At 53.7% G+C, this 14,753-nt stretch overlaps 1 protein-coding gene and 1 long non-coding RNA gene across 8 annotated transcripts in view; one reads left to right on the top strand and one right to left on the bottom strand.

Moving 5' to 3' along the window:
* Positions 1-14,753, top strand: part of ARHGAP26 (Rho GTPase activating protein 26) — a 101,274-nt gene that overhangs the window by 78,200 nt on the left and 8,321 nt on the right. For all 7 annotated transcript variants that reach the window (XR_014958361.1, XM_085591621.1, XM_021541283.4 and 4 more), the window contains one exon: positions 1,510-1,663. Coding sequence is in view for 6 of the 7 variants with exons in the window: in XM_085591621.1 (XP_085447747.1) it covers positions 1,510-1,663 (154 nt within the window). In the remaining variant the exon portion in view is untranslated. The remainder of the gene's footprint in view (positions 1-1,509; positions 1,664-14,753) is intronic.
* On the bottom strand, positions 1,657-8,113 carry LOC146766210 (uncharacterized). The gene is made up of 3 exons (XR_014958362.1): positions 7,878-8,113; positions 4,255-4,491; positions 1,657-2,046 (listed from the first exon to the last, which is right to left on the bottom strand). It is a non-coding gene; the product is annotated as an uncharacterized LOC146766210 (long non-coding RNA).

Genomic DNA, 14,753 nt, shown 5'->3' on the forward strand with positions numbered 1-14,753 from the left:
GATGAAGATTAATGAAATCCAGTCTCAGGAGCACGCTGACGTGTATCAGCATCACAATGCTTGGCTCATCTCTGGAAGATAAGCTCAACCTGAGCTAAACCCTGTCCTGCTGCCCTGCAGGTGCTGATTCTGTCCAGGTTCCTGGGAAATGCAGCAGTTCCAGAGCAGGAGCAGGACAAGGAGCCTTGGACTCTGCTCTGGGCATCTGCAGTCCTTTGGCTGATGTGGCATTTCCCTTTGGAGTGGTGGCAGAGCTGCACCAGCACCCCGAGACAATGGTCCTGCCAGGCTGTTTTACAGGAGTTCCCTTCTGCTGTGTGCTCAGGATTAACCTTGCACACAGCCCAGGAGTTCCTCTGGCACTCTTTTACCCCCATTTATATGTGCACAGGATACAAATTAATATTGCACATTCTCCTCACTCAAAAAGAGGTGGAATTTAAAGGGATTGAGAGCAAGGATTCCTTGTCACTACATGCTTTTGGGTTGTAATTTGACCATGTTATTGTGCACTGGAAAAATAATTTTGGAAAGACATATCCTTGCAGTAGGACTCCATATTCTCCAGCTGGTGCCTGTCTTTCAGGGAAGCAGCATCCCATAAGCAGCAGCTCTCTGCCCAGGGCTGCTCTTGTGCCATCAGCATTGCTAATTGCTTCTCACAACCGCAATTAGTGCTCCAATGGCAAAGGCATCTCCTGGAAATGAGTTAACGGATTTTGGGTGGCCTGGCAGAGCTGAGGAGGGGGCCTGTGCTGTGGTGGCTCTTTGAGATGCACAGTGATGTCAGTGCTCACTGCTGGAGTTACACAAACAATGGGGAGAGCTCTCAGCAGACGTGAAGGAGGGAAAGGAGGATTTGAGAAGCCCTGGACTGTCAGCAGAGCAGGGGCAGCACTCCCCCAGCTCTGGGCCATGCCCAGCACATCCCGTTCCTGATCAGATCCAAAGGCAAACTTCTGCTCCACTGCTGCAGAGCTGAGCCAAAATGGAGCAGAGACCCATCCTTTTCTCCCTTCAGAACTGACTAGGCAAGAGAAACAGTAGCTGGTGTCAAATACGAGGCTGAAGCAACTTTAACTGGGTGATCTGCCCTGTTCCTGGTCTAAGGTGTTGTCCTACTCTGTCCTTTGGGAGCTGATTTCAGTCACACAAATCCATTCCTGTACATAGCTTGCATTTCAATTTCTTTCAGGTTGTGGCATTTTGGAATATTTTACATTCCTTCAGGCATGTAAAATATTAACACCATAAGAGAAGTGTGTCTTTTCCTACTAAAAATGGCGTTCATTTAAATGTATCTGCATCTGAAACCCAAAAGAGCCAAAGAGTACATGGTATTTCTTGTGGTTTAATGTATGATGTGTCTGTAACTAGCTGAGCTCTGGGGAGATGTCCCTGTTTGCACTGGCACAGGGTTTCCTGGGAATGCTTGATGCCTTCACAGCCATTTGCTCTTCACTTTGTCTGCAGTGGCAGCTGATGATTCTTGGCTTTGGTGTTTTTTAGAGGAGAACAGGAACAGCATCATCAACTCCAGCCTGGAATCCGTGGTCTCTTCAAATGTAAACAGCTTCCTCAACTCCAACAGTGCTCCCCAGCCCAGCCTGAACTCCAGTGATCTTGAACTAGAAGTAATTAAGCCCAACAGGCCAAATTCCCTGTAAGTACAATGGTAATTAGTGTTTTATAGACTCTCCATCTTTAATCCTTAACCAGAATTGTTTCTTATTCTCAACCTCAGCAGCCTGCTGAAGAATACAATTTAACGTTTTAATTTTTAATGGGCACCAAACGTTTGCCTCCATTTTTAACTCGGTCTAAGCAGTGGAATCAGTTACTGTGGGTTACATCTGCCATGGGTTCCAGCTCTGATGCCCACGTGGGATATTTTTGAACAGAACTCCCCAGTGCTGCCTGGCCCATCTGGTGATAACTCCGACACACACAAAGGACTTTTCTTCTGACTTCAATCCTGTGACTGTTGTCAGTACAGTTGATCTCTGGCCAAATCTATGCCGTTGCTTCTGCTATTGCTTCCTTCATCTGGAAAGTTCAAGGGAAAACATGGTGACCTTAGCAATGCCTCCCTGGGGACGGCCGGGTTATTTCTGAAGGCCCTGAGCTTGCCGCAGCGGAGCCCTCGCGCTGGCGGCTCCGCCGGGGGAATTTCCTTCCTGCCAGGCCAGCCCCGCCGCATTTTCCCACAGAAGCTCCCCTCCCCTCGTGAGGATCTGCTCAGATCTCCAGGAGATGAAACCCATTCCCCCAGAGCTCCGGGCATGCCCTGTGCAACCCCTGGATGGGCGGCAGAGACATTGTCCTTGTCACCTCTCCCAGAGCACGGACACTGTCCTTGTCACCTCTCCCAGAGTAGGGACACCATCCTTGTCACCCCTCTGAGTGCAGTACACTGTCCTTGCCACCTCTCCCAGAGCAGGACACCGTCCTTGCCACGTCTTCCAGAGCAGGGGCACTGTCCTTGTCACCCCTCCCAGAGCAGGACACCATCTTTATCACCTCTCCCAGATCAGGGACACCATCCTTGCCACCCCTCCCGTGGCCCCAGACCCTCCCAGTCCCCACCCATCCGAAGCAGCCTCCATGCCCTGGGAGCAGCTGGGTGCCAGTGGAGCTGGGCATGGCCAGTGCTGGGACAGGTGCTGTGGCCATGGTGAGCTGTTGCCTTGGCTGGGCTGGGTTTGGGGTTTGAGGTGCAGCTCTCACTCTGGCGTTTGGGATGGCTCCAGGCCCTGCCGGGCTCTCCCAGGCAGGAAGGTAAGTGTGGAACAGACCCAGGCTTCATCCAGCTTCACCATCTGCTGTGCTTCCATCATCCTCCTCGTGCCACTAACCGCTGAGCTGCAGCAGCCCCGCAGCAGCCTCTCCTCGCTGTGCCCAGGAGCAGGGTTGGGATGCCCAACCCAGCCCAGGAGAGCCGTGGGGAAAGGACACACCACCCAAAGGTAGGACACCTCCAAATCAAGGCTGTGCTGTACATATGGAGTAAAGATGCTTCTCTCTCTTGTGCCTGGGTTAAGCTGTGGTGTCAGTCACATCCCATTCCCCATCAGGATGGCTTTAGTTTGAGCTTCAAGGGGCAAAAACGTGGTGTGTCTTATCACAGGATGAGGTATGTGAGCCTGGGTCTTGCTGGGACCGTACAAGGATTTGTTGCCAAATTCACAGTTTTTCGGATTCCAAGAGTTGTCTCTTCCTAAGGATTTCTTTCTTAGCGGAAGTTGCAGAGGCATTCAGCAGAATAACTCAGTGGAAGCTGTGTGAGGCTCTGGGGAGCGGAGGCACCGTGCTGTTCCTGAGGGATTAGGTGAGCAGGCTGGCACTGAACCAGGTGCTTGTGCCAGTTAGAGCCTTTGTTCTGTGAGGTGAGACAGGGCTGGGCAGGACAGCACTGGCATCTTGTGCCTCTGACAGTGCTGGTGGCAGTTGGTGCTTTTCCACAAGTCGTGCACATGCAGGATCACGCAGGGTTTTGGTCTATGTTGAGCTTAAGTTTGAAATATGGATCCTAAGGGGGCTAGTACCACAGGGTGAGTATTCTCTGTGACCCCAAATATTTAAATCAATTGTTTTTAATCCAATCTTCCAATGAGAAATGAAGCAGTTGACTGGATTTTATTCTAAGTGTGTGTGGCTCACTCCTGCTTGTCCAGGAGTGTTTTTGAGAGCCCTGTGGGGTTCTGCCCTTGGTGGGCCGGGTTTGCAGTGGTGAGGATGAGGAGGGTGAGGAGGGCTGCCAGCAGTGGGTCTGTCCCCAGCCCTGCCCCGTGGCTGCAGGCTGGGCTGGGGCAGGGTGTGAATGGTGCCAGTGTCCGGCGGCTCCGTCCCGCTGCTCCGCGGGGCTGCCCAAATAATGTCTCCATAAAGACACTTCTGTTTGCCCAGGCAGCTGAGAAATGTGGGCTTTGCAGGCAGCCTCGGGCAGCCACGCACTCTGCCCCGGGCTGGGGCAGCTGCTGCTGCTGTGCCGGGGTTCTGGAGCTCCCCTGGAATTACCTGCCCACAGTTAGGATCCGTGGCCGTGGCAGGGGCTGGAGGTGCCTTGGGGTTTGTGCTCTGTCAGACACTGCCAGATGCTCTGCTGGTCCTGTGACACCTGTGCCTGGGCTCTGCTTCAGGACTTTGGGGGTTTTCTTGTGTTCCCCACAATTTCCTGTAATTTTTAGCCAGGAGCTGCTCAGTAGGGGCTGGTTCCTGGCAGTCCCCACGAGCCCATTGGGATTCTGTACTCACCCAAACTGGGAAGCTGCAGGGAAAGGAGCTGGGTCATTCTGATGTTCTTCATTCCTACGAGCAGTCCTCCTGATATTCCTGTGGAAATAACTCCTGTGGATTTCAGCAGGAGTCTCTTTGGAGTGCACATATTGAGTCCTGCAGGCCTGGGGCGTTCCTTGTGTCCCATTTGTGGCTGTGAGACCGATGTGTCCAAGGTGGCCTTTAAATGTGCCAGCTGCAAATTGTGAGCACCATCTGTGAAATGAGAGATGTTTGTTTGAGCTTCTGTTTACAAAAGCCCTTGGCTCCCTGCTAAATGCTCGTGTATCCCCCAGGTCTGCTCTGCCAGGAGCTGTGCCAGTTCCTAAATCCCCCTCGTGAGCGAGTGTCCCTCCTTCCCAGCTGCTCAGCAGTGGCTGTGCTGGGGCTGGGGTCCCTCCACCTCGGTGCAGGTCCCCCTGTCCCCCTCCCCAGGGAAACTGGCTCCTTCTGACGTGCTTTCCCTGCAGCACAGTCCAGAGTCTCCAATCCAGAGGGAAATTGTTTTGCTGCTGGGCTCAGGTTTTTCCTTCCCAGCCACCAGTCGGGCTTTTACGATGGGAATGCATTTATTTATTAGTGCTGGGTTTATTTTTATGGAAAAACTGCTCTGGGCAGGAGTTGTACTGGGTGAGTCAGTGGGGCTGCTGTCCCATGCCAGGAGCTGTCACTGCGGCTGCGGCCGCCCGGGCACCGGGGCCACCCGGCCGTGGGCAGGGATGGTGTCCAAAGCAGTGCTGCCTTTCTGTGTCCCAGCAGCTTTCTGTGTCCTGGTGGGTGTTTTTATCCTGCCCCTGCAGAAAGCATCTTCCTTATAAAACAGCCAGGCATGAAGCAGAAAGCGCTGTGCTTCTAGCAGAGATGTGTCCTTTGGCTGAGGCAGGGGGAGGACAAGGGAATGGCTTCATACTGCTAGGGGAGGGTTGGATGGGCTATTGGGGAGGAATTGTTCCCTGGGAGGGTGGGGAGGATCTGGCACAGCGTGCCCAGAGCAGCTGTGGCTGCCTCATTGCTGAGAATTTCCAAGGCCAGGCTGGACAGGGCTTGGAGTGACCTGGGACAGTGGAAGCTGTCCCTGCCATGGCAGGGGTGGCACTGGGTGGTTCCAGCCAAGGAGATAGAACCAGTTTAACATCCTTCCTGTGTTCATCCCTGCCTCTGGGCCTGCCAGTGCTGCCAGTGCTGGTGCCCATCCTCAGCCTCAGGCCCAGGGCACTGGTAGATGGGGCCATGGGCCAGGCTGAGCCCCCACACTGCCAACCCTAGCCCAGGCTGATGCTGTCCCTCCTTCACCCCAGGGACTTGGCATTTAGAGAAATAATAACCTCGGGAAACTCAGATTTAGTCAGTACATGTCTATTTGCATTTAATTTCATTTTCTGACTGACCAAGTATGGCTATTTCTTGCCCTCTGTGGGTATGGAAAGAAATGAGGAGCAGATCTAAGGTCTAGTGGTCATGAAAAAATAACCCAGTTGCTCCAAGGAAGAGTGGTTATTCCCACATAAATAAATCTTCATTAAGCATCCCAGTTAAAATTGAACATTTCTCTTTCCATGCCTGAAAACGAGAAATTTCAACTATTACTGTCTCCATCAAGGACTTCCCCAAGTGGCTGGGAGGGAGCTGTGGGGCAGGGGACAGCACACCAGAGCCGTGGGGCTGGGGTGATGCTGCACCTTCCTCCCATTGCTCCGTTCCTGTGCTCTGCTCTGGAGGCTCTCACCATCCCAAATCCAAGTGCAGCATCCCAGAGTCATGGACCACACACTGCTTTGGCCTGGAATGGTCTTCAGGCTCCTCCATCCCATGGGCAGGACACCTTCCACTGTCCCAGGCTGCTGTAAGTCCTGTCCAGCCCGGCCTTGGACACTGCCAGGGATCCAGGGGCAATGGATCAAACAGGAGAGGGTAGGATTTCTTTGGAAAATGGTCTCGTAAGAATGCAGGTAACTTTGACAATTATCAGCTGGGACGTGAAAGCAAAAGCTCCTGGGGAGCTGGGCAGAGCTGCAGGAGAGACCAGGCTGTGCCTGCCCATCTGCCCTCATCAGAGGGGCTGTGGTGAGCCAGAAACGAGCCCTTGGCCTGCCTGACCTCCAGTTCCTGTCCCTGTGCTCCCAGGCCCTTGTTCTGCTGAGCTTTCAGACCTCTCTGCTCGGTGGCTCCTGTTGTTTATATTCCTGAAGAATAATGGCAATTAGAGGTGCAGAGGCGCAGGAGCAGGTCCCACCCTCATCCTGCCTTCCCAGCAGCCACTTTGGGAATGTCCCTCTGAAATGGCATCTCCGGGACTTCTGTTTAAGAAATTGGCTCATAAATCAAGTGCTCCTGTCCCTGAGGAACCTGGATTCTCACCCGCTCTCCTCCCGCCCTGATACTCAGCCCCACTTTAATTTGGAAAAGGGCCAGGAAAATGCACTGGTGCTTTGTTCTGCTGTGTGCCACTATAAAAACAATGACTTGTGCTGAGAGGGCTCTAAATCAGCAGGAATTTCTCCATGGAAAGGGGGGTCAGGCACTGGAGCTGCCCAGGGAGATTTGGAGTGTCCAAGGAAGGGCTGGAGGTGGCACTGAATGCTCTGGGCTGGGGACAGGGTGGGGATCTGGCACAGAATGGACTTGATGCTCTTGGAGGTCATTTGCAGCCTAAATGACTCTGGGACTCGGTGTGTTCCTCCTGGTGGGAGAGCTGGTGCCCAGAGGGGTGCCAGGGGGTGGTGCTGGCAGGGATGGGGCTGCCAGCCTGCTCCAAGGCTCCTGTCCTCACTGTGCCCTCAGGCCCTGATGGTTCTCAGTGTAGCAGAGACGTTTCTATTGCACTGTTTCATTTGCTGCTGCTCTGTGCAGGTGAAATTGCAAAGCAATCCCTGCAGGGGCTCTGCCATGGCTGGGAGCTGCCTGCTGCACTTGGGGTGGGGAACATGGAGCTGCGAGGAAATAGGAACTTGATTAATTGCGAGGCTTTGGGCAAAACAAAGCTGTTTCTTCTTCCTTCCACTGCATTGTGGCCGCCTGGCCGGGAGCCACCGTGGCTCTGGAGCAAGCCAAGAGCTGGGAGAGGCGTGCTGGGGCCAGCAGAGCAGGGCTGGGCTCCCTGGGGACCCTCCTGTGCTGCTGTGTCCCCTGCTCCTTCCTCGGGGGATTTGGGCACCCGTGGGTGACTGCAGCTGGAAACTGGGGCTGGGGGAAGTGGGTCCCTCCTTCTGCTCCCCGCAGCCACTCAAAGCTCAGCCCAGACCCCAGAACCCTGCTCTTCTGCCTAATCTGGGTTTGGACCGCCGAGGCCAGCCCCGAGGGGCGGATCTTCGGGCTGCCAAACAATAAATGGCATTTTTGGGGGATTAGGTAAAATCTTGTGATCAGAGCAGCTCCAGAGCAGCCTTCTCTGAATTGCTCTTTAAGAGGAGCAGACCAGTTCCCAGCTGTGGTGCTGGGCTGGGACAGGGGGTTTTGCACCCAGTATCTGTGCTTCCAGCAGGGTGGGGTGGCTGGAGCTGTGCAGGAGGTGCCCGGGTGGCCCCAGCCCTGGTCCCCAGCCCAGGCTTTTGCTGCTTCAAGTGCTGCCTTCCAGGCAGGGTCAGGGTGCTCAGTTGTCTTACCTCCCCTCGATACCTCCTCCTGTGGCTGCTCAGGGTTTGCATCTTCTGTGCCTCAGGCCAGGGCTGGTTTGTGCTCAGGAGGAGCAGAGATTGCTGCCAGGCTAGAACTGAACCTGCCTATCTGCCAGTCCTCTTACTTGAGAAAAGCTCCTAAAATTCCCAGTCTGCTGTTTGGCTGATTCCAGATGACATAATATTCAAACTATCTTGTGACTTATTTATGGTGTTTTGTTTTTTTTTTTTTTTTTTTTTGGTGCAGACTGTTGTGAGGGTGTCTGTGTGTTTGTTTCTTTTAGAGCAGTTTTAGCTTGGGAGTCCTAGATCATGCCTGTGGTGAGAAAGCTCCATAAACCAGAGTGATTCAGGGCTCTGGCAAATGTCCTTAAACCTGGCTCGTGGAAAACACAAGCAGCAAACTCAGTAGACTCCACAGATAAATATACTTGAGGCTTAGTTGCTGATGGCCATATAATCTTTAAATTTATATCTCTATATATACACATGTATATGTACAGATTCCATACAGAAGGTTGAACTTTATCATCTTGGAGATCTTTTCCAACCTTAATGATTCTTTGGATTCCTTCCCTTGTTGTGCTTACATAATCCAGAAATGAAATAATTTCTGAGCATCTTGCATGAGGCATTTTGAGATGTGGGGAGAGGAGCGATGCTTGTGGGCCTCGGGAGCAGGAGGGAGGGCAGAGGGAGGCAGTGGATTTCCATTTGAGCTGGGATGTTTCAGGCTGTTTGGGCAAGAGGAGCCCCCAGCAGTGGGATCCTGCCTGCCCCAGCACCTCGGTGTGCTGCTCTGGGCTCGCAGGGGGAAAAGGTGGGATGTGTTTTCCTGCTGGGTGGGCTCCCCACGGGCCCTGGGGTTTGGCACACCAGCTGTGCAAAGCTTCAGCTCCTTCACTGTTCACTCAGCACTCGGTCTAGAAACTTTCCACAAATTGAACTTGAAAGTGAAGCCAAATATTCCCATAAAACGAGTCTCCAGCCCTGTGGCCAGCCCCACCTGACCCAGTGGTCACATAGCAAAACACTTTCTCCCACCTCATCCATTCAAACAGAGGGAATTTGTCAGGCTGAGAGCCCTCTGCTAAGGGGAGCAGCATTCCTGGCAGGAATGAGTTGGGGTGGCTCTGAATCCTCTGCCTTGCCCTGGCCATGGGCTGCTCTGCGTCTGGTGGCACAGGGGTGTGTGAGTGGCTGCAGATGGACAGACAGATGGACAGACAGATGGATGGCCTCTTCAGAGTCTCTGCACTCCAGGCCACCCCGCAGCTCCCACCACCCACAGCTTTTCCCAGTGCTGCCCCTCAGGAGACTCCTCAGATGTTTCTGCCTTTGAAGAGCCCTGTTCTATTTGGGGGATGCTCTGGGAACATCTAAGGGTGCTTCTCACAAGCTGAATTAATTTAGATTTCCTTGCAAGAGTTCTAAAAATGCTCCTTAAACTTCAGCAGCACATGATGTTTGAGAGGAGCTTTATGGAAAGCCTTGGAAAAAAGAAAAGAGATCTTGCACTGCATTGCTTTCCTAATTCCTGTAATTAGTGTGGAGATTGCTGCATAGCAGCATCTTCTTCAAAGAAACTGCCTCAGACAAATATTGGCTAAGAAATTTTACTTTTAAATGGAGCAGGATTTGAAATCCATCCCAGCCACCATGGGGGGAAGGATGCAGGAATCACAGATGCTCCACCAAAGCCTTCCTGGGGGCAGTCACAGGCACTCTGCGTGCTGAGCTGCTGTGTGGAGCTCAGGATCATCATCCTGCTGGCCAGGCCTCCCTTTTGCCCTTTCTCCTCCCCTGCCTGCCCTCCCCGCTTTGATTTTGGGGTCCCAGCCTGCTCAGCCCCCTGGCCCAGCTCCACTGCCAGCCCCTCTGCTCAGTCAGCGTCTGAGTTTCCTTTGGGCAGAATGTCGAGTGTGAGCCCAGCCAGAGCTTTCAGTGAGCCTGCTGAAAGCAGAGTGATGGTACATTAGGTCTTCCTGCCACCTATAAATGTCACCTCAGGTGAAATACAGCAGAGAAACAGCCAAGTGCATTCTTTGGTTCCTCTTTTTGCAGGGAGATCAGATTCAAAGCCAGGGACGTGGCCCAGACTCCCTTGTGAAAGTTCTGACAGCTCTGGGAGTGTTTTTGGGGCAGTGCTGGGCTCAGGCCACACCACGCAGTGCTGGCAGTGCTGAGAGCATCCCAGAGCTGCAGCTGCCAGCGCTGGAAGGAGCTGGGCTGGCACCAGGGCGTGAGCAGGGCTCAGATGGGGACCACCCCATTTCCCAGCAAAGAGCTGACAGTTCCCCGAAGGGAGCGAGGGGAGCGGGGCTGCTGCTCACAAAGACCTCTGAAAGGAGATCCTTGTGCTTAATTAATCTCCTCAATCAGCTGGAGCTGTCAGGCCTGTCCTTTCCCCTCACCTGGGGGTAACCGGATACTGGTGACAGGGCAGTGCTAAGCTGGGACATTGTCACAGCACCGGGGCTGTCACCAGCGCCCTGCCTGTCCCCACGCGCTGGCACCGTGCCCCGGGCAGCGAGGGATCCTCGGGAAGGTGTCCTGGCTGGGCACTGGGAAGGGAACTGCTGGGACAGAGCAGCACTGAGCCATCTTTTGATGTTGGCTGCACCAGCTCTTGTTAAAACACGAGGGCCAGCAGCTGTGTCAGCTGTGGGGCAGAGGAAAATCCCTCTGGGCTGAGCTGAGGGAAGGGAGAGGCAGAGGGAAGGGAGGCCAGCCTGGGAATGGGTCCTGCCCCAGACAGCACCCAGGGCTCACGCTGGAGACCCTGGGGAGCCCGAGGAGCAGGGCAGGTTCATGCCCTTCTTTTGCCACAAACGTGCTCTGGGGCTGGAGCCCCCTGCTCCGCAGCCAGGCTGGGAGGGCTGGGGGTGCTCACCTGGGGAAGGGCTCAGAGCCCCTGCCAGGGCCTGAAGGAGAGTTGGAGAAAGACTTTGGACAAAGTGAGTGACAGTGGGAATGGCTTCCCACTGCCAGAGGGCAGGATTAGATGGGATATTGGGAAAAAATCCCTCCCTGGGAGGGTGCAAGGCCCTGGCACAGGGTGGCCAGAGCAGCTGGATCCCTGGCAGTGCCCAGGGCCAGGCTGGACAGGGTCTTGGAGCAGCCTGGGACAGTGGGAGGTGTCCCTGCCATGGCAGGGTGGCACTGGCTGGGCTTTAAGGTCCCTTCCAGCCCCTGCTCGAGCAGGAGGTTGGGTTTGAAGTGCTGGGTGGACAGCACAGCAGTGGGTGCAGCACAGGGAGATTTGGGAAAGCACACGGAATAAGAAGTGGAAAAATAGCCAGCCAGAGAAAAGTCAATTGAATTTGTTAATTTGTGCTGTATTTGATTACTGGGAAGGCTTCTCCGAGGCTACATGTCCAGCTTGATGGCAGAGAGAGAAATTGAGGCTGGGCCAGTGAAGTGGGAGGGTTGTGGTGCTCACACCTCCCAGCTGTGCGACTGCAGGAGGAGAGGTTTGCTGGTTAGAGCTGCTGAAGCAAAAATGTGATTACAAAGTTTGGTAGTTTTAAGTGAAAAAAAAAGATGGAAAAAGAAAGAACAGAACTAACATGGCGTTTCTTTTGATAAATATGATGGAGTTGGATTGTTTCAGCGTTGTGGTTTGCAGTGAAATGCTCTGATCAGCTCTGGAAACTGGTGTTTGCAGAATGCTGCAGAGCAAAGCAGCACAAGGCCAGATGGACAACACGAAATCAGGGAAACCAAGAAAATGCAGGAAATTATTATGCAGTGGCTTTACTCGTCCATTGTTCTTAAATCTCCTTCTCAGGCCCAAGAAATCCCCATTGTTTTTCCCACTGCGTGTGCTCTCCGTGGGCAGCGCTGGCTCCTCGTGCTGCAGGGAGGAGATTTACACACTGAAAAATGAGAGTTTGAGCCCGTGGTGCTAATGAGGCTCAAAGGAACTGTCTTTGTTTTCTGTTAGGATCTGAGCCTGGAAGTGGCCTCCTATCAAGTTATGTGGGGAATATTCCTTAGCCAGGAATTAATTTTTTTTTTACAGTGGAGAATAACTGTTCTGGTCTTTTCCAGAAACAGCTTAAAAAGTGAAAGGAGCCTCTCTCCCTTTGGAGAGCTGACAGTGCCAGCTCCTGGGGAGTGGCTGCTGCCCTCCCGAAATCCGTGCCCTCCTTTGGGGGTGGCAGAGCACTTTTCCCCCCTGGGAGTGCGTGGGGCAGAGCAGGGGCTCCCCATTGCCTGCCTTGGGCCATCCGGGCATCCCTGGAGGCTCCTGCAGCTCTGCCAGCCAGAGGAGGGCTTGGCCTGGGCAAATAAGAGCCAAATGCCCTCACTTGGCACCCAAAGCCAGCTCCCAGGGCGCTGGGGCAGCACGGGGCGGGTGCTGCAGGGCTGGACCCGCCGGAGCTTGGGCAGGGGTCAGGGCTGTCCTCCCCTGGGGCAGGTGATGGGGGCTGGCAGCAGGGGCAGCATCATCTGTGTCCCCCAGCTCCCCTGCAGCCCCAAAAGGAGGTCACCCTGCCCCAGCACGCAGCTCAGGTTTAGCTGCTCGTGGCTGGCAGAGCCAGCTGGGGCTGCCCGGGGCACAGGATGTGTTTAGCTCAAATATTTGTTCCTCTCTAACCCCCCGCAGCTGAGCTGGGAGCTGTGATCCCACAGGGACTTTAATTTCCTTCGTTTTTCAAGGATCCCATATGGTTGTTGGGGTGGCAGATGGGAGAGTTTTCTTTTCAGGGGGATGTAAGATAGCAGTGCATTGAATGCCAGAGAGGAGTGAGATTTCTGGAGGGCTGTTGAGTTCTGCTTAATTGCAAACAGAATTTGTTGGTGACTAATGCACCCAGCCTTGCAGCATTATCTCATGTTAGAAGCTGTGGCACGATGGAGAAGCCATGACTAAGACACTGGCTCCTGATTTACCAACACTTCCCTCCTAAACTGCTGCTTTGGCTCCCTGCTGCCACATTACAACTTTTCTATTAATAATTAAGAGCTTTAACACCGTTTGAAAGCACTTGGTTCGACATAAAACCCTCCAGCCTGATTTGGAGTCTGCTGAGAGCTTTTTGGGCAGAGAGGAAGAGGGAGGGAGGTTTTGATGGAGCAGAAAATGCAGCTGCTGAGCAAAAGGTGGAGTGAGACACTGGGAAGAAATCCTTCCCTGGGAGGGTGGGAGGCCCTGGCACAGGTGCCCAGAGCAGCTGGGTCTGCCCCTGGATCCCCCTGGCAGTGCCCAAAGCTAGGCTGGACACGGGTTTGGAGCAGCCTGGGACAGTGGGAGGTGGGGGTGGCACTGGGTGGGCTTTGAGGTCCCCTCCAGGCCATTCTGTGACTGTGTCCTGTCCAGGCTGGTTGGTGTGGAGCCGTGGCTGCCTCCATTCCCTACCCTGCCCCATCTCCCCCTGCCTGTCCCAGTGCTGGGGCCGTGTGAGAGCAGTCACTGGTGGGTCTGTAGCTCGCTGGTGATGCTGGTGATTCTCTGTTTCAAGCAAGTTGTGCAGCTGTCACTGAAATGCTGTTCCCTGTGAAGATGCCCGATGTGCCATCACCTGGAGCTCGCCTGGCAGGAGGGCACCTGTGCTGGCAGCAGGCTGCTCCTGCAGCTTCCTCCCTGCAGCGCTTCTCATGCTGAGAACTCTGCCACTGCTGACCCTGCTTGTTCCCAGCACTAGCAGCAGCTCTGAATTCTGTGCCTGTCACCTCCCTCTGCCCCATGGAGCACCGTCCGTCTGCGCCTGGAAATGGGAATGTGGGACAGCAGCTCCAGCGTCCTCCCCACTGCCAGAACTCATCCTGGGCTCTTCTTACGCAAGTGGAAAAGCTTTTGGATGGTTTGTGAAATGACTAAAGCAGGGAGATATTCCCACACATGGGAAATCAGCCAAGCAGCAAAGTGACAAGACAAACCCATGTGCTGGGTGTCATCAGGATTACAGAGGGACACATCCGTGTTGTTGGAAAGAAGACTCTGAAATCTGTGCTGATGGAGATTGGGGAGCTGGTAAATGGAGAAGTGGGGAAGGTCTGTACTGAAGAATTTGAGATTTTTTGGACCAGTTTGGTAAAGTGATGCTGACCACAGACCATTCTAGCTGTTTATTTCTTTCAATTTCTTTAAATTTTTCCACCGAAATGAGCATGCAGCAACATTACTCCTGACAGAGTAACACTGCAGAGAGTTTAGCATCATTTTTCTTGCATTAAAGTACCAAGCACAGGAAGAACCCTGCCAGACTGAGCCCAGGAGCTGGTTCTGGTCTGGAGTGGTTCTGCCAGTGCCCAGGAGCTCCCTAGAGCCCATCCATCTCTCCAAGCTTTGCTAGGACCTGCTGCACTGCTTGAGCTCCATCAGCTTCTCAAACCCAGGCTGCCTTCCATTTCATTTAGGCAACAGAGCCATGGCTGCTGCTGAGCTGCAGTCTTGTCCTTGTTTCAGCAGAGCTGAAGTGCTCTGGCATTACATAAAGCTGTAATTTTCTTTTTCCTTGTTACCTTTGAGAAGAACCTTATGTTCTGCAGCTTTGTTCTATAGGAATAGAGCAGGGAGCAAAGGGCTGGGTGGTCCTTGATGTATTTTACTGCAGTCAGGTACTGATCATGTCAGAAGGGGAATATTGTTGTTTATTCTTGAGGTGATTCATGAAAGGGCTGGAATGGCTCTGCCCGTCCATAGCTGGGAGATGTTCTGTGGCAGAAATAGCCCCGAGTTCCACAAAAATAAACAAGATGTAAACATGTTTGAAGTGGAGCCGATGTCCTCTCGGCCAGGAGATGAAAGCAGCAGAAGTTGTCTGGAGACCTGCTGAGAGGGCTCTGAGAGCTGCACATGCCCGGGGGCCTGAGCCGGGCGCGGAGCGCCGGAGGCAGCCCGGGCGAGGAGGAGGA

The sequence above is a fragment of the Lonchura striata genome, chromosome 13 (assembly GCF_050655825.1).
Source record: "Lonchura striata isolate lonStrDom1 chromosome 13, ASM5065582v1, whole genome shotgun sequence".
NCBI classification, from domain to species: domain Eukaryota; kingdom Metazoa; phylum Chordata; class Aves; order Passeriformes; family Estrildidae; genus Lonchura; species Lonchura striata.